An 18,955-nucleotide genomic window follows, 5' to 3' on the forward strand; every position below is an offset into this window, starting at 1 on the left:
TCAACATAATTTTTTGAATGGATAGTAATAACAATTATGTAATAACAATAAAGCACGTGAATTAATTGCCTTTTAGTTATTTTGCAAATACATGTATTATATACAACTAAATAAAATGTAAATTACTTATACCTAAACGTTACTTTACTTTTTTGGACGATTGGTGGTTATAATTTTAAGTGTGGTAAGAAAGAGAGTTCACTATGGGAAAGTGGACGCCTATTGGATGAAATAACAAACAAAAAATACAGAATAATATTAGGTATGTGTTTATTACAAAAGAGTTTTGCCTATTTAATATTTCTATAATCACCATCACCGAGTGTTTAAATCGCAAATGAGAGCTTTTATTTTGCAAGTTTTCAACTACAGGTTCTTGGTTTATATTGTTTTAGGTAATTGATATCAAGCCGCCATAATAGCACTGTTTGTAAACGAATAAAATATACCTTTGGGTCTAAAATCGCTGTAAGCTCTTAAAATACAATTTGAAGCTATTGGGCAATTAAGCGAATCTTACTTGCAAATTTATGTAAGGAAGTGATCGTTAGACAATGTGATTTCGATCACAGAAAATGGACTTGTTAAGATAAGTGGACCTTTTACTGATAATAAACTAGGTACCGGTGCACGTTTATTGAGATTCAGCGCCGTTTTAGTTCATCGTCATTATCAACCCATCGCCGGCTCACTACAGAGCACGGGTCTCCTCTCAGAGTGAGAAGGGTTTTGGCCATAGTCTACCACGCTGGCCATGTGCGGATTGGTAGACTTCACACACCTTTGAGAACATTATGAAGAACTCTCAGGCATGCAGGTTTCCTCACGATATTTTCCTTCACCGTTCAAGCGAGTGATATTTAATTTCGCACATAACTCCGAAAAGTTAGAGGTGCGTGCCCGGGATCGAACTCCCGACCTCCGACTAGAAGACGGACGTCCTAACCACTAGACTATCACAGCTTATTTCGCCGTTTTAGTTATTAAATATATATTATCAATAGTCGATTGTTCATCTAGCAGTTAGCAGATAACTTCTTAACTGATGCATAACATTTTTCAACTCTTTTTAATCTGTACTCCTAAATATACTTTCAATTAAATTCATCATGATCAACCCATTGCTGGCCCATTTCTGAGCACGGGTCTCCTCCAGATTGAGAAGGGTTTAGGTAGTCTGCCATGCTGTTCAAGTGCGGATTAGCAGATTTCATACACTTTTGAGAACATTATGGAAATCTCTTAGGCATGAAGATTTCCTAAGGTTTTCCTTCACCGTTAAAACAAGTGATGTTCCATTGCTTAAAACGCATATAACTCTACCAACTAAAGATAGAGGTGTGTGCCCGGGATCAACCTATTGCCACTTTTCTGAAACTATTACCGAAATGTAATTTAGAAGGTAGATATTTCCCGGTTTAGGATAATCCCGTAATTTATGGATTTCCGTGATTTATAAATCGATTTTTCTTCTCTGTGTTCGACTAATGGTACAAGTTACCTAATGCCTTCGTGAGAATAAAATGGTATAAGGGTGTAAGCTATGCAAACTATTTTGCAGATATGTGGCAGTTCGCTGGTGGCACAGAGTAGGTTCCTAGTTTATACTGGACACTTGCTAAATCCACTGCCTAGAATAGGCAGTAGATGCCTAGTGTTGTTCCTGTCTTGTCTTATAAATAAAGGCCAGAGCTTCTAAACCTTTTGAAAGGGCATCTCTCTATATAAAAATGAATCGCTAAATGTGTTGCTGATCGCAAATCTCGAGAACAGCTGAACCGATTTTTATAATATTCCTTGAAGTACGGGGATGGTTCTTACGGAGACAAAAATATAAAAAATTTGAATCGACCGTTAGGCGGTATGAAGTTCGCCGGGGCAGCTAGTTTTAAATAAATAATACAAACACTTAAAATGATACACGAAGCTTGTTAAGCTTTTTGAAAATATAATGGTTTTCTTCAGAGCTTCTTTTTTCATTTCTCTCAAAATTATTTCTATTTTTATGCTCAATATTGTGACGTTATTTTATCTATTCTTAGTACCTACCTACTAATATTATAAAGAAGTATTTGTTTGCATGTAGGAGTACTCTCCGGAAATAATGATTCAATTCTGAAAGTTCTTTCACTGATAGACATTATCCCCGAGTTCTACAGGGGATGAAGTCGCGAGTAAAAGTTAATTTCTAAATATTTTTTAAATGTGTACAATATGATAATTTTTTATTAGTATATTATTTAAGCATTACAAATTGGTGTCTCTAGTTAAAAAGTGAAAACTCAAATTCGACGCTTTTCAGAAGAGGAATAAGACGTACATAACTTTTTATGATTTATAGTATTTTCATAACCTTAAGATTATTAAGATAAAAAAACATTAAATGAACCAAAAGCTTAATTCGCTATAATCCGCTGAAACAGGTCGAACCTGTATGGTGCAACATGCAGCATGCGAAATGCACCGCCCGCTCTCCCACTGCTAAACACGCAGGAAGAAGCAGCCACCAGGCAAGCAATACGCACCACCACCACACAAATCCCAAACACACTCGACGCACGTTTCGCCCCGATACCGAAGCATCCTCAGGAGATGTAGACCTTACATTGCAATTGCACTTTGTAATTGTGCATTAATTCATTCATTGATTCATTGTATATTATGGACTTCCGCAAAGATGATGATTCTATACAACATTAAAAAAGGCATTCAGACAAGCTTCTTACCAAGACCCCATAAATTGAAGGCGAGGCCCACACTTTGAGAAGCAGTTCCTGTCACTTAAGTGTGCATTGTACATAGTGGCGATTGCACCCACCGCTGCACACAGATGCAACTCCACGCTCCGCTACCCCCGTATATAAACCTGACACTAACTATCCTTGAACTTCATTTGATCATTGCTTGCCTCACTAAATACTACACCCTTGATAATTTCAGAGGATCCCATAAATCCCGAAGTACCGCGATCGGATTTTGGTGTATGTGTACAATGTTGTGATAATATTGGATATTGGAACTGTGATTGTTTGTGCTGATATAATATTATATCAATTGTACGAGATGAATACTGTACGTCGAATGGTAAGTTAAGCATATTTTTACTTTTGAAGTAGGTAAGCACCTATATTTATTATTTAGTGGAGTTCGAACATTAGCCCGTCTGTGTCCGTCCGTATGTTGTCGGCTGTTTAATAAGAGGGGAAGTGAGCAGAATTGATTCATAAAATAGGAGCCATTTACAAGCCCCATGGCTAAGACTACACCAAGTTTTTATACAACAAATATTACCTACTTACGAGTAGATATATTATGTTAAAATTATTAAGTTCTTGTTGAATTGTTTATTGTTTTAATATAATTCGTAGAATTGGTCTATTATTTAATTATATCTGAGCCTGTAGACTCTCTAGTAAGAAGGTAGGTGAAGATTTCCATAGTGAAAAGATTTTCATTACCAGAAAATTAAAATGATGATTTTAATAAAAATATCTTAACAAATATCTTAGGAATTTTGAATTAAAAGTTGTATGTGTAAGCAGTGTTAATTCCGCATTAGGTAGGTATTCAGGCTATTTTTGAAATGGAGAGTCAATTTTTTTGGTATAGGTAGGTACATAAGAAAGTTGAAATGGAGTGTCAAATATGTAGCTTTTTTGGTATACATCCATACTAATATTATAAATGCGAAAGTGTGTTTGTTTGTTTGTTCTTCCTTCACGGCCTAACTAAGCAACCAATCGACTTAATTTTTGGTTTAGAGATAGTTGAAAAGACGGGAAGTATTACTACTTGTTATCCCGGAAAATCAAAGAGTGCCCAGGGGATTTTTAAAAACCTTAATTCACGCGGACGCGCTAATCCGGTGCGGGATAGCGCTGGTGACACGCAGGTGTGCGGAATGTCCCCCCACCTCATACCCCGATTGCCATCTCAACCTGTCGCGTACTATAGGCACTTATATAATACCTATTAATAATTAATTGTTATAATAATATCTTAGTTGCGTTTTTATTAATTAATCAAGCAAAATCGTGCGCGAGTTGTATATATTTCCAATTAACAAGATAAAATCATGCGTAACTTAGATTAAAGCATAATAATTATCTACTAATTAATATGTAAAAATACTAGTAGAGAACTAATATTTACTTTCATTTTAGAACAAATACGTCTATCACATATCATTAAGTGTTCAAGATTTATATCTACCTATCAATAACAAGCTGAATCTCGTGCCGCGTACACTATTGTATCTGTACCTAGCTACGGTATGATTTGTTTTATTCGTCGTGTTGTATGTTATTTATATAATATAGTAAATAGTATATTATTATTCAACAGATTAAATTAAAATGACTGTTCAGTATTCGAATGTTAAGCCAAAACAGTTGCAATTTATTACCATAATCATCAACAACCCATCGCCGGCTCACTACTGAGTACGAGTCTCGTCTCGGAATGAGAAGGTTTTAGCTATAGTCCACCACGCTGGTCAAGTGCGGATTGGCAGATTTCACACACCTTTGAGTACATTATTGGGACATCTTGGACATGCAGGTTACCTCACGATACTCATGCAGGATTCCTTCATTCCAGCAAGTGATATTTAATTGCTTAAAAAGCACTTAACTCCAAAAAGTTAAAGCTGCGTGCACGGGATCGAACTCCCGACCCCCGAATAGGAAGCCGACGGACGTCTTAACCACTGGGCTATCACCGCGTATTTATTTATACGACCTTGTTTTTTGTTGATTTCGGTCAAACAAACGATTAATCTTCAAGTAAAGTTTACTTTCTATGTAGAATAAGTTCGGTATTACATAACTAGTACCATATAAGGGACATATTATTCCATTTGGAGCAACAGCAACACATAAATCTTTGTAAACTTTACATAAGATAATAAAAGTTTTGAACATAGTAGGTACCTACTGTTTTTTATGCAATCAAGCACGGGTAATAAATTTTTTAATAGGGTTTCTTATTTGAAGGGCTTGAAAGTTCTTTTTGTCAACTCTACTATCTGTAAGATGCTGTTTTCAATTAATTTGTCTTAGAAATAACGAATGTTATTTTGTGTGAAAACTAGCTTTTATTAAACTAGCGGAACAGCCCCGTCTTCGCTCGGGTCGATTTTGAGAAAGACAGAGATTTCAGAAATTTTTAGTGAGCAGTGTAGGTACGTTATGCGTACCAACCAAGTGAGAACAAATGCAAAATATACAATTTCTAGAGACGTTGATATTATGCAAGTCGTAGGGTAAAGTCTTAATTTAATTTATTTGTACCAGAAACAGTTACAATAAAGAGAAAAAGAAAAGTAGACAGGGAAGCACTTATCTCTATAAGAGATCTCTACCAGTGAGTTCCGTTACGCCTAAAAATTATGAGACCTTTTATTTTCTGTAAATACTTAAAAGAATGTAGTTGTAGATAGGATACATTTATGGGTAATATTTTCAACAGCAAATATAAGCCCTTTTGCGAAAAACCGGCGGTTTTGATTTTTTTTGTTTAGTTGACAATAATTTCTTACTAAGTACATTACTATCAGGGGGCACGGCAGTGCTCCCGCCAAGACGAGCCAAACTAAAGGACGGGGCACTACGTACCTTTTCGTCGTATTTTCGATTACATATACATTACAAGTATTACCTACAGAGTTTTCTTAGTATAAAAGTTTTCTTAGTAGGTATGGCATGGAATAACTTGAAAGAAAGCATCTGAACTCGATGTTAAGAGAAAGGTTCTCTTCAGAGGAGGCTAAGGATCTAGGAGAAAACATTCCACTGAGCCACAGGACGAGAGATTTTTAGAACCGGAGAATTGTCTACCTACTATGTACCCCAAAAACCTAGAAATAGGTACGAGTAGCTCAAGCCTACAGGCGCTGAGTAGGAAGCTTCTAGCTACCAATATACACAGTCGGTGGCCAGCTAAGGAGGCCCTTAAACTCTGTGAGCTGCGGATCGCCCGTTTGAGATGTGCAAGAAACTTTCGTGCATCCTGGACACAAGCAAACTTGAGTAGTGGACTTTCCCTGATGAAACTCTGGTTTCAATATGTGGCGAGACTGACGCCGGATGGCGAATGCTACTAAGACCAAAAGAACGCTATACAAATACTGTGTTCTGAAGAAATCATTTCTTACAAAAAAATAAAAATCAAAATATTATGTTTTATTCAATTAAACTTTTACTAGTACTTTTAAATCGTTAAATGCATCTACTACTGGTTCGGAATGTCTTATGGTAGCGGCTCGTACAGTTTATTTGTATAAAGTGTCAGTTTTTTTGAAAAAGAGTGTATACTAGTCCTACTTAGTTCTTATTTTTCTTTTCTATCTGTTATGACTTTATAGATCAAGAATTTCTATAATCGTGTGACAAAACTATCTTATGAAATCAAAACTAATGGGATTTCATATTACTAAATATATTCAAAAAACGCAATATTTATTTGGAGAACGCCCATTTGTACACAGTGGCATTGGTATTTATGAAATAGGTAGATAAGATAATTTTAAAGATTCATAGGGCTAATGTTACATACAAGATAATACACATAGGGTATATTTAGGCAAAAAACAAGTTTAATAAGAATAATGATAAAGAAATCAATAAAAACAAGAAAGAAGAAAGAATTTCACCGAGAACGTTTCAGCTGCTAAGCCGTGGAAAGAGAACAGATATACCTATCTACAGACAGGTAGACAGACTACTAGATACTTTCCCATCTATGGTATTAACATGTTATGGATCCGTCTTTCAACTCAATTTAGGGACCCAAAGTGCTGGATTGGCGTCACAGTCAAAACTATATTATCAAGCGAGTTGCAGAGAACGCCTAGGTATAAAGTATAAACGTATTAGATAGGTACTGTCGGTACTGGTAGGTAGTTACTTACATTCAAAATTTATTTATTTCATGTAAGATAAATAATGTCCACTACTACCAATTCGGAAAGAAAATTCTATTGAGAAGAGCCGACAAGAAACTCAGCAGTTCTAAACTTTATTTATTAGGTCTAGAAACTAGGAAATTTTCTCTAGGTTTCTCTTTACGGTATTTAAGGATTTTTAGATATTCCAGTCGAAAGAAGCTGGGGCGGGTCAGCTAGTTTCGCCTATTCTTCTATAGGTACTATTCAATGAAGACAATAATGCATTAGTAAAATACAGGTAAGTACCTAATGTCATTTCGTGTACTTTCACTACCAGTATATACCTATATACTTTAATCGTGATCAAAGGACAGTGAAAATACTACCACGTTGTTCCGAGTAGGTACCTACTTAAGTTCGATACTGGATGTCGTGATGCCCTTTAACTTCTCTTTGTCTATCCTTCACCGGACTCGTCAGTTCAATCGAAGTACTTTCTAACGGTAAATAACCGGTACCTCACTGAATTGAGATGGTATCAGTTAGGAAAACCTGGGCTTTATAAGGCATTATTCAAATGTATTTGGTATAGGATACGAATTAAATTGCATCGGGTATTGTATGAAAGTAAAAGTAATCAAAACATGTGTAACCAAAGCGTGTGTTAAGCCAAGAAAATGGTACCTTACTAGGTAACTGTTTTAATATATTTACCTAGGTTCTTCTAGCAATTTTTCTCACACATACAAACCCACGTCTCTACGGCTATAAAGGCTGAAGTGTTTTAACCAATCCAGTCATGGTAAGTAATTATTACTTTACTTACTTATCGGTGAAGGAAAATATCGTGAGTAAACCGGCATCCCTGAGAGTTCTCAACGGTTCTCAAATGTTCTCAAAAGTGTGAAAAACTGTTAGCAAGCACAGCTTAACAGTTTAAACAAACAAGTTTTAAACAACAAACTTAACAGTTTAGTAAAACTAAGTAACAGCTTTAGCTGCGCGAATCGTCTAGACTTCATATTTTTATGGGACTCCACAATGGCACCTCATTGGCACCGACCCCAAAAAATATTATTATGGAACTATATTAACTCTTGTATAAATAATATATTCGGTAATAAATTAAATTATTTTTCAATTTTTAGTGTTTATGTAACGAAGTCGGTTTTTATTTTTTTTGTAAAAAAATTTTATTTCACAATTTTTAGTGGCCCCATGAAATTATGCTATGACTGGTTAAAAATCTACTGTTTACTAAGCTATTACACTGATCGCGAGCAATTTACTCTTATCCGTTGAGGGGTTCCAGTATCTATCTTCGAAGATGTTCATCAGATCTTCACCAAATTGAAATGGGACCAACTTTGAAGTATACCCTTTCAAACAAAAAAATAATTTTCAAAATCGGTCCAGGCGTTTTTGAGTAATCGGGGAACATACATAAAAAAAAAAAAAAAAGATTCCGACGAATTGAGAACCTCCTCCTTTTTTTGAAGTCGGTTAATAATATGCATTTGATTTCTAGATGCGTAAGATTATACATAGTTCCGGAAAACCAGTAATATTAAATCTTATAATCAGTACCCTTATTATAAAATATGCGAAAGTGTGTTTGTTTGTTGGTTTGTTGGTTTGTCCTTCGATCACGTCGCAACGGTGCAACGGATTGACGTGATTTTTTGCATGGACATAAAGACCTGGAGAATGACATAGGCTACTTTTTATCCCGGAAAATTAAAGAGTTCCCACGGGATTTTTAAAAAACCTAATTCCACGCGGACGAAGTCGCGGGCATCAGCTAGTATCTTATAATATTAGTCAAAGTTACTTATAATATCTGCCTTCAAAGAATAAAGAGGGTTTCATTGAGATACTTGGGTACGTATTTTGATTGTTAGGTAATACCTTGGTGTTTAAGGTATTTAGGGAGATAGAGGCAGAAATGAGACTTACCACTCTGAAATACAAAGTGTAGATATCGGAACAATAAACATGCGTGCAGTTGAAAATATGCATGGCCATCATGCATGAAATTTAATGTTCGTGCATGATAAATGAGTGCCATTAAAGAAGTTATCTCATAGCTGTAACGAAGAAATGATTTATGAAAGAAAATGTTTACATTACCTATTTTAGCTGTTATTGTTTTAATTGAATATTCACATGAAGCTTAGAAATGCATCGTTGTCGTTATTACCCCCCGCGTGAAAATACGGGTGTAGAAATCTTTGACACGTTATTTTGTTTCCAGTTTCTTTACTCCGGTCCGGACCGACCTCAATGCGGCTTCTTTTGAATGAAAACTGGTTTATTCGGGTTTGAGTTTCATCATGACTGTGTTGTTGATAAAATAAAAACTGTTTAGGACTCTATATCAATAGTAAAGCTTCGAGTATTCGTCAAGTTACAGTTAGATACCGATAGATTTATATCGCACCTAAATACGAGCAGTGATAAATGTTAAATCATTTTTCGAGTAGGTATAATAAAAATCTGTCACGATGTTTTAGAAGAAAGACTTAAGTTTTAAATTCCTACTGCATTTTCCGCTGCATTTTAATTGAACCCTTGGTATCAAGATAAAGATCTAGGTAAATGCTCTAAACACTGTCCATCGCGATAGACCTGACCTAGCTCAGAGCTCACCTGCATTATTCGTTCACTTTCCCAAAGTAATTTTCCCTCTTCGGTAATTGTAAGCAGGTTGGCTAAGCGAAGCGAAGGTTAAGACGTCAGCCTCCTATGGGCTCCGGGGTTCGATCCCGGGCACGCACCTCTATCTTTTGGCTGACTGGTCTAATAAATATAAATCTTGCAGAATATTATTGACTAAAAACTAAAATTAAAAGCTGACTGACTGACTGATCTATCAACGCACAGCTCAAACTACTGGACGGATCGGGCTGAAATTTGGCATACAGGTAGTTATTATGACATCCACTAAGAACGAATTTTTGAAAATTTTACCCCTAAGGGGGTAAAATAGAGGTTTGAAATTTGTGTATTCCACGAGGAATAAGTCGCGAGAATAAGCTAGTTCATAAATAAATCTAGAATGAAAACCAGGTGAGGTTATAAAAACAAGTAACATTATCCTAGGTGTCGCAGGTTTCTAAAATCGATAAATATTCACTTAGCTTTTAGTAGCTATGTTATTTTACCTTTATTATTTTAAGCGTTCACTTTCACAGCTCTCTTAAAGGTCTGCCGATAATTGTAGTTATTACTCAACCATGTTAAAGGCATTATGCTATTCAATCTTACCCACGGCATCCTCCGATCCGAGGTTATAGTTTGCCCTTACGCCCTCTGGCTCGGAGGCCGTAACTAATGTTCGCTAGGTGAATCATGAAAGCCTCATTGGACTTTGACTTTCATTTTGTTGTTTTCTTATTATTTTACTCACATACATTTTCTATTTAAGCTACATAATTTAAGAATCGACAGAAGAATTATTTATTTAATAAGAATATTGCTCTAATAAAGAATTTCTGGATATTTTAATAGTGATATTTTCCATATTTTATATTTATATAAAAAGAAAAGCTGACTGACTGATCTATCAACGCACAGCTCAAGCTACTGGACGGATCAGTCTGAAATTTCAAAGACTAGACATCCGCTAAGAAAGTATTTATGAATATTCGATCCCTGAAGGGGTACCTAAAACCGGAGTTTGAAATTTGTGTAGTCCATGCCCACGGAGTCGCGGGCAAAAGATATTCTGCATATATAAAAGGACTACATAGGTGTTGGGACTACATTATAAATGCTACAAATGCATGAAGTGTTTCTAGAGATTTAGATATTTTGTTCTTTGTTTCAGATATGGATACTAGTGGTATATTCGTTCGTCGAGAGAGGCTGCTGTCAAGAAGGTTACCTCAATCAAGATCTCCTTAGATTACAACAGTATTCTGACGGCCAAGGAGAAGGTTATAGTACCAATTTCCAAAGAGAACCAAGCAGTCAGTTAACTTCAGGTGCACAGTACGTAAATGATGATGTGTACAATACCGGGGATTACAGTAGAGCAGGAAGAAGTCGGAAGGTTTATAGGATCAAAAATCCTTTTCAACATCAGGAAGAAGAGAGATCATTACAAGACGCTAATACTTCACAAGATAGCGGCACAGCAGCTAGTAACCAATATTCAGCACTGCAGTATTCATTACCACCTGAAGAGTTTCTCCAACAAATGAGAGCAGAAAGCCAATACCAACAACAGCAGCAGCTACAACAAACACAGCAGCAATTTTCAACTCAAGTTCCTGCATCTCCATACACAGCCACCCCCCAACCGCAATACCAATATTCTACACTACCGGCGTCAAACTATGACATAAATCAGCAATCTAATCAATTTTCTACTTTAGAACCTAAGTCATTCACTCCTGGTTATCAATCTAATACTAACACTTATCAATTTAGTAACCAAAATTCATACAATACTGAAAACGCGCATAGTACACCCCTCCCACCCTACATGTCCACTTCGTTACCAAATAATCAGTACTTAGAGACACCTGCTAATAATTATGCATCCAGTTCCTCATCATTGTACGTTTCTAGTCCTCAAAGTTCTCAGCAGTACGTATCTTCTCCATTTTCAAATATTCATTCAGCAACCTATGATTATAACAACAATAGAGTTACAACTGTTGGAAGTAATTCTCTTAGTTACGAAAACAATAACGATGTAAACAAAAGAATGCAAATTGATCATTATGACAACGCCGCTACTGGAATACGGTATCCCGATATGCATAGTCAGTATCAAAATAATTTTCCATCAACCACTGCATCACCAACCTCAACACCGTATACTGAAAGTCCACGTGATTTTTGGCAAAGTTCTTTAAATTCAGGTTACAATGCATTATCTAAGCCTGAACAAAATTTTCAGACACAGTATCAAAATTTTAAATATAATCAGCAAGAGGGCAGGTATGACACGGACTCACCGAATAGCGATAACCATCGCATTGGTAGTTTACAATCTGCTAATAATATATATTTGAACTATGCTCAACCTGATTACCAGTTTCTCAACAGCTTAAAAGACCGCGCTAGAGATGCTAAGACAGAATTAGGCCAACAAGAAATGTATTCTCACGGTGATTATGGCTGGAAATTATCAGACAAAAAATCTTCACTTGAGCCTGAAATATCGACCAACAATAATTTCTTTAAGTACCAAATACATAGCGTGCAACCTGACACTGGAGCAGTAAGTCAAATGAGTTTCCAAATGGATTCTAGAAAACCGTATAATTTTGACCAAAATACTAAACCAGTTACTGAAAAATCAGAAGTAGATGAATTCACAAAGGCAGCTGCTAAGGCACATGAAAACTACAAACAACAACAACAACAACAGCAATCAGAAGCTAATAAGTATCTTACAAACAACAATTACAATAGCAATTTGCTGTCAAATTCCTACGCATTTAATTCTTTTCATAATAACGAGAAACAAAGACATAAATTGTACAATGATCATTCAAATTTACAGGGACATACGCAAAATGAACTAGTCACAGCGTCTCCATTTTTTTATATGAATCCAAAAGATACTGCAGATAGTTCACACAAACAACCTTTTGATCATGATAAAGCTTTGAAAAATATTGTTCCAATAGATGTATCAAATGTCGTGCAGAACTCTGATTCACAAACAAAATTTGAAATTGATTTAAATAATAGGTACAGTTTTCCTGGGTTTAATAAAGAACAATCAGAACAAAATGTGAAGCAATATTCGAGACCTGATCCTTATTATAATAATAAAGATAGAGACACTTTGTATGCATTTAATTTAAAATCTAAACTGGATGACTCCATGGAGAAGCTTAAACAATTTGAACAGAGTCTACCATATTACGCGAAACATCAAACATCCGAATCAATTTATAATTTTGGATCGAATTCAGGAAATAAACGTTTCGTTGGTGATTCGCAACAATCAAACTTAGGAAATCAACTTCTTAATCATCAAGATAATACTCATTCATCGGCAAATATTCAACAACAACAGCGCCCACAGTTTTCATCTGATATTCTAAAATTTAGTGACATACCATATCGATTAACTCCAAGTTTAAACAACATTAATTTTGGGCAATCCAATATACCTAGCCCTTTACCCGTACGTATAAATCAAAATGTCGACAATCATAATGTAGATATTACTGCTGAAGTTCTCGCTAAATTGTTATCAAATAAACAAAATATGAACAGACCCGAAATTGACTCTCAGTCTAGTAATTTATTATCAATTAATGGTTTCAGAGTAGCCAACCCCTTTAATGTAGACCTCAAATTAGTCGCAGACATGTTGAAAGGGAAACCAGCTATTGATGACAGCCAAATGACCTCTTTACGAGGAGATATAAATAAACCTTTGCCAATGGATATCTCTCAACTGCAGCAATTTATGCAGTTCAAGAATGACAATAATATTTTGGGTTCTAGTGCTGGTCTTGGTTCATATTTAGATATATACAGTAGTGGACGGCTACCGTATCAAGGTGTTAAATATTCACGTAGTGAAGAAGATACGGAAAATATTCCGATAACGGACTCATCTAATAATCATCCCATAGGCGCTGTAGTAGAAGAAGATGCAGTTAATGGACAGGAAGTATCTGATTTAACAGAAAATTCTGAAGATTCAATATCGGCAAATATAGATGATGAGAGACCTAAAAGTGTATTTAGTTCTAGTCATAAAACACTTCCAGACAGGCATAGACTTCGGAGTAGTTCATATTTGAGCCGCCATTCTTATAAAAGAAAGTACCCAAAAGCAGAAGTCGACGAGCCATATCCACTACTTAAACCTCCTCCACCTCGTAGTTCACGATACAGAGGACTGCATATGAAGGAAAAAAACAGTCATAGACGAAGAGTCAATAAGCCTAAAATGCTTCGAGTTTATAAGACGGAACCTTTATTTGAAAGTGATGATGTTTCAAATATAAGGCGTTCTCTCTCAGTAGCTGAAGAAAAATCTGATATTATTAGTGAAGAAGAAAGCACGTAATATACTTTCATGCTTTAAACCATATCTCCATAAACTCCATCTTTATAATAATTATGTACTTAAATAATTATCTTTTCAAAGCCTGCTGAAATTCAATGAACAACTACAAAGAACACTGTCACAGTACTGAGTATTTTAAATTACGCATTAGGTAGTAGATATCTCGTTGGAAACACTTTTTGTAAATAATATAACAAAGCACACAAAACTTTATCTTGACTCTTTGATATTGAAAACGAAGGGTGCTACAAATAAAATAACGTAATATTGAGGATGGCATTTATTAATGAAAAATTTGAATTAAGTGTATAAATAAGCTTTATTAGATGTAAGTTCAAAATAGTGCTTACAAAGTATATATTAATAATTAAATAACATCGTGTAAATATTGAATTAATTTTAATGTATAAGTATTTTTAATATTATTACCTATTGTAATAAGTTTTATCTGTTGTTTTTAAATATAAGTTATTGTTTTTATTAAAAACATCATAAGAAAGGTTGAGAATTTTTATTTCCTAATGAAGCTTTAGAATTAGATATCTGCATATTACTAATTAATGATCTCAAGGACTAAGTAGTTCCTGAGTATAAAGAAATCGCGTTGTATTTGGTATTTGATACTATGATCTATAGGTACCATGAGTACCAATAGTAAATCTTCTAATCTAAATCACTGTAACATAATAAGTAGTACGAATATAAAAACAGACTTATTAAGAAATAAAAATATTATAATACTTTCTCACAACATATCATGCGAGATAATCGTAACTAGTCATTAATTGTATTCTCTCGCTAGAATTGGTCATGACATCACGGCGTAAGCCATTTTCTCGACATATTTGTTAAGTTTCTCTTAATGCTGAAATCTAATTATAAAGACCAATCCCCTACCATTGCGTAATTGCAACTTAACCAGCTGCAACAGAGTGACAAAATTATTCACAAAAATAGTTCACTCTGATTATGGTAATTCATAACAAAATATTATGACGTATTGTATCTGATAAGAGCAATCTTAGATAAATAACAACAATGCATCAAATAAAAGAGGAAAATAGGAAAATGTTTTCATTTTTGCAATATCTATGCAACTGGTTAAATAGAGTTTCCGATTATATTAAAACATGTACCTATAAGCAATTTGATAATAATAGCTTCAAATTACTTTTATATTAATTTTTCAAAATCAATTTATTTATTACTACCCTATGCCCGTGACTTCGTCCGATAGTACAACACAAAATTCATATCCCTATTTTACCCCCTTAGAGGTTGAATTTTCAAAAATCCTTAATTAGGGGATGTCTACTTCATAATAGCTATCTGCATGGCAAATTTCAGCCCGATCCGTCCAGTAGTCTGAACTGTGCGTTGATAGATCAGTCAGTCGCTCAGCTTTTTCTTTCTATTTAGCTTTATTGAGAACCCTTATTTAATTGCTGTACAATGTACATACAAAACATGTCTGCGTGGGATAGTGCCAAGAATACCAGCTGCTTTTCCGCGCTAGACTGCCAGGCTGATCCTTTGCGCAAAAATTAACCAGTCCTTCTGTCACCAGATGAGGTTATTAACTGTGATGAAATGTTTCGTATTTTTTTTATTAATTATAAAAAATTAGCTAGCAAAAGTCACTAACAATGTTGAGAACAAAAAAAAATTTCACTTGCACTCTCTACCATGCATTTCTCTTGCATTTCCGCATGGCAGCGCCACATGTTAAATACAATATCGTAAATAATTTCTGTACTACAATGCAATACTATTGCAAGACAAGAAAATCATTAAGAGGACTTTTAATCAAGCAGCTCGTCGCATATTAGTGGCGAGCCGGATACGCGCGCCGTACGTAAAGAAAGTTTTGCTAGTGCGTACATTTTGGGATCTCACTCGCCATTTTAACTCTACGTGTCAACTGCTATGTCAAAAGTATGATTCACCTTTAAATTAAAAGCACTAAACTTTTCGTAAGAGTGAGAAATCAAAATGTATGCATTATAATCCAATGAATGAAGTCATTATTGTCTCACGAGTCACGATACGCATTTTTGGTGCGTTTGATGTAGTCTGTGCTGATGAGGTCAATCACAGTTTCGTGCCGGAAAATGGTGACTGAATCCGTGAGGTTTTAAAGGCAAGGAACCTCCAAAATCTGTGACCCATCTCGGAACTGGCTTTGGGTTTATACAATAAAGAGGGGCGTTGGCGAACAAAACGGTGTAGGTAACTGCATGAAATAAAATTATCCAGGAGGAGCAAAAAATTGGTTATCACGATCTCTAGACTCAATTTAAGCGCAGTTTTGGGTCGTTTTGCTTTAAAACCAGTATTTATTGTATGTATTGCTCCAGTCCGAATTAGAAAAAAAGTATTTTTATCACAAGTTTTATACCGGTTTGTTCCCCAGCTTCTCATTAGGCTATTAAGCTACCACTAATACTATCCACCATGAGAATTAGGTATGTTTAAACATTTCCTTTTTTTATTACGTTATGCGTGTGCGTTTCGTGGCACGTGGGTTACAGTTGTAATCTGCAACCAGCTTTAAACCATGCGTGTGCGTACGTCTCGCTTTCTGATCATATCACTGGCATCACCCTCAGTCGGGCTGTTGACCACTGCAGATCTTCTGCAAAACATGTAATGTGATTATTTTTGTTCAAATTACCGACCCGACACTCCATTTCTTTAGTTGCGTGAATGAAATGATTAATATTTTTTTGGTTTCTCATCTGTCTATGCCAAATAGTAATTATAAAATTATTTCGTGAGCATACAATATACTGTGCCTACAATCAGAGTACTTAATTGCTACAAAGGTGTTTCAGATAAATTTATAAAATATTATTTAACTAGATGATTCCCGCGAGATCGCTCATCCGTACGTAATTATTTAAGTTTTCAAAAATCATGTGTCTATTTCCAGAATGCAAGCTATCTCGGTAGCAAGTAGATGATGCTCTGTACCAAATTTCCTCACAATCGGTTAAACAGAGCGGCCATGGAACGTTAGCAGACAGACAGACAGACAGGCACACTTTCTCATTTAGAATACTGTTAGTACGAGTACTTATGGATAGTATGGATTACATTATTATTTTAAGTTTGATCGCCAAATATAATGTTGGTTAGATAAGATTTTCAATACTAACTCAGTAGATTTTTTATATTTTTTGGTACTTAATCAATGATGATTGATCAAAAAGTTTATCTCATAAACATTTAAGGTAAGTATGTGAATATTAATACTGTATAACGAGTGGCGATCAAAATAATTAGCACTATCAATGCCACGCGCTAAACTGGTACTGGTATAAAAATATAACCTTATTAAATATTAACACGAAAACGCCATAAGCTTTCTTCATCACTTCACTGATTAGGCAATCAAATCGATGCGCCTACATTTGTTTAGTGGGCCAGATTATAATATTAAGTAACCGGCAGTGGAATTAATTCAGAAGACCACTATATCCGTTAGACAAGGAGAGACAGACTCTACTACAACCTGTTATTCACACCCGAATTCGGTGTCGTTTTGACTTACAGCGACACAAATATATAAATGTGAAAGAAATGACGGAATTAACTCAAACAAGCACAGCTTGTTGTACGACACACAACCTTCCACGACTGATAGCGTTTAGCTAGACAGTATGACTACCTTTGTAAGTAATCGAGGTGATCATCTACTTAATTTTGATCTCTAGAATCATTGAATCCTGATTAACACTAAGTTTTTTTTTTCAGACGAAATTGACGACGTTAGCCATCCTATTGAGTAGCAGCTATGCTGGAATTTTACATGGAAATAGCCACGCTGAACTAAGCCACGGCTTAGGGCCAGAGTCTGACATCGGCCACTCAGCACCTAGCGGCATTGGATCATCAAGTTTCGAGCCCAGTTCATTCCCCGTTGGATCTTTACCATCTGCTACCTACTCCAGTCATGGTGGATACGGTGGTGGATTCGGTGGAGGTTTCAGCTCCGGTGGTGGTTTTGGTGCTGTGGGAGTAACTGGGGTATCTTTTGGCGGGGGCTCCGGCATCGGTGGACACATAATTTCTGGTCCCATCGGTGCTGGTGGTGCGCTCCCGGGAACCGGATTCGGAGATCAAGCTCCTCCCCCAGGACCCAGATCTCCAGTGATCAACGAAATCCACGGTCTCGCCAACTCTCACGGTGCCCCAACCCAATACCGCGTCCGCGACGAGCCCTATCAGGTTATTCGCGAGGTAACCCACCGCGTTCCCCAGCCAGTTCCCGTTCCCTACCCACAGCCCGTGCGAGTCCCATATCCTCAACCCTACCCCGTTCAAGTTCCAGTAGTTAGAAAAGTTCCAGTGCCAGTAGTTAAGATCCAACAAGTCACAATTGACAAGCCAGTGCCCTACCCAGTCGAGAAGATCGTGAAAATACCATTTGAAAAAATTATCGAAGTGCCAGTAGACCACCCAGTTCCCATTGAGAAAATCGTGGAAGTCCCAGTGGTGAACTTAGTTAAAGTTCCAGTCCCTGTCGTGAAGACCTACCCTGTACCTGTGGTTAGGACCCTCCATCACAAAGCCGTGCCTGTCAGCCACGGCCACGGATGGTCCAAAGGACATGGACATAGCCATGACCATGGCCACGGATGGTCCCTGTGGTAAAAAAACGACATAATTGTAAATAGCTCATTCGCAATGCAACCTGATTTGGGTTCTGTAAATATAATTCCTGTAAGCTCATCGAGAGGCTGCAATGTAGGGTGATAACTAAGTCATTAATTTAAGGTAGTGAATTGTGTATTCGATTTTTTGTTCGTTTTGTAGATAGTAATATAGGATTTATTACATTAATAAAACGATTATCCAAAGATTTCATACTTTTATTTATTCCGTAAACCTCTACTGAATAATTAGTCAATAAACAGATAAATAAATTCAGATTGAAATGAAACTATGTATTCAAAGCATTACTAGTATTGTCCTTATTTTATTTAATTTTTAATTTTGTAAAGACCCCAAACTTAAAA

At 35.9% G+C, this 18,955-nt stretch overlaps 1 protein-coding gene across 1 annotated transcript; it reads left to right on the forward strand.

Moving 5' to 3' along the window:
• The first annotated feature begins 2,907 nt into the window (after window positions 1–2,907).
• On the forward strand, window positions 2,908–18,590 carry LOC117989760 (putative uncharacterized protein DDB_G0277255). Its single transcript, XM_034977172.2, has 4 exons — window positions 2,908–3,084; window positions 10,716–13,930; window positions 16,466–16,580; window positions 17,691–18,590. Exons 1-4 carry the CDS (start codon window positions 3,064–3,066, stop codon window positions 18,588–18,590), a joined length of 4,251 nt encoding a protein of 1,416 aa, XP_034833063.2. The 5' UTR covers window positions 2,908–3,063.
• Window positions 18,591–18,955: the final 365 nt, after the last annotated feature.

The sequence above is a fragment of the Maniola hyperantus genome, chromosome 16, assembly GCF_902806685.2.
Source record: "Maniola hyperantus chromosome 16, iAphHyp1.2, whole genome shotgun sequence".
NCBI classification, from domain to species: Eukaryota; Metazoa; Arthropoda; class Insecta; order Lepidoptera; family Nymphalidae; genus Maniola; species Maniola hyperantus.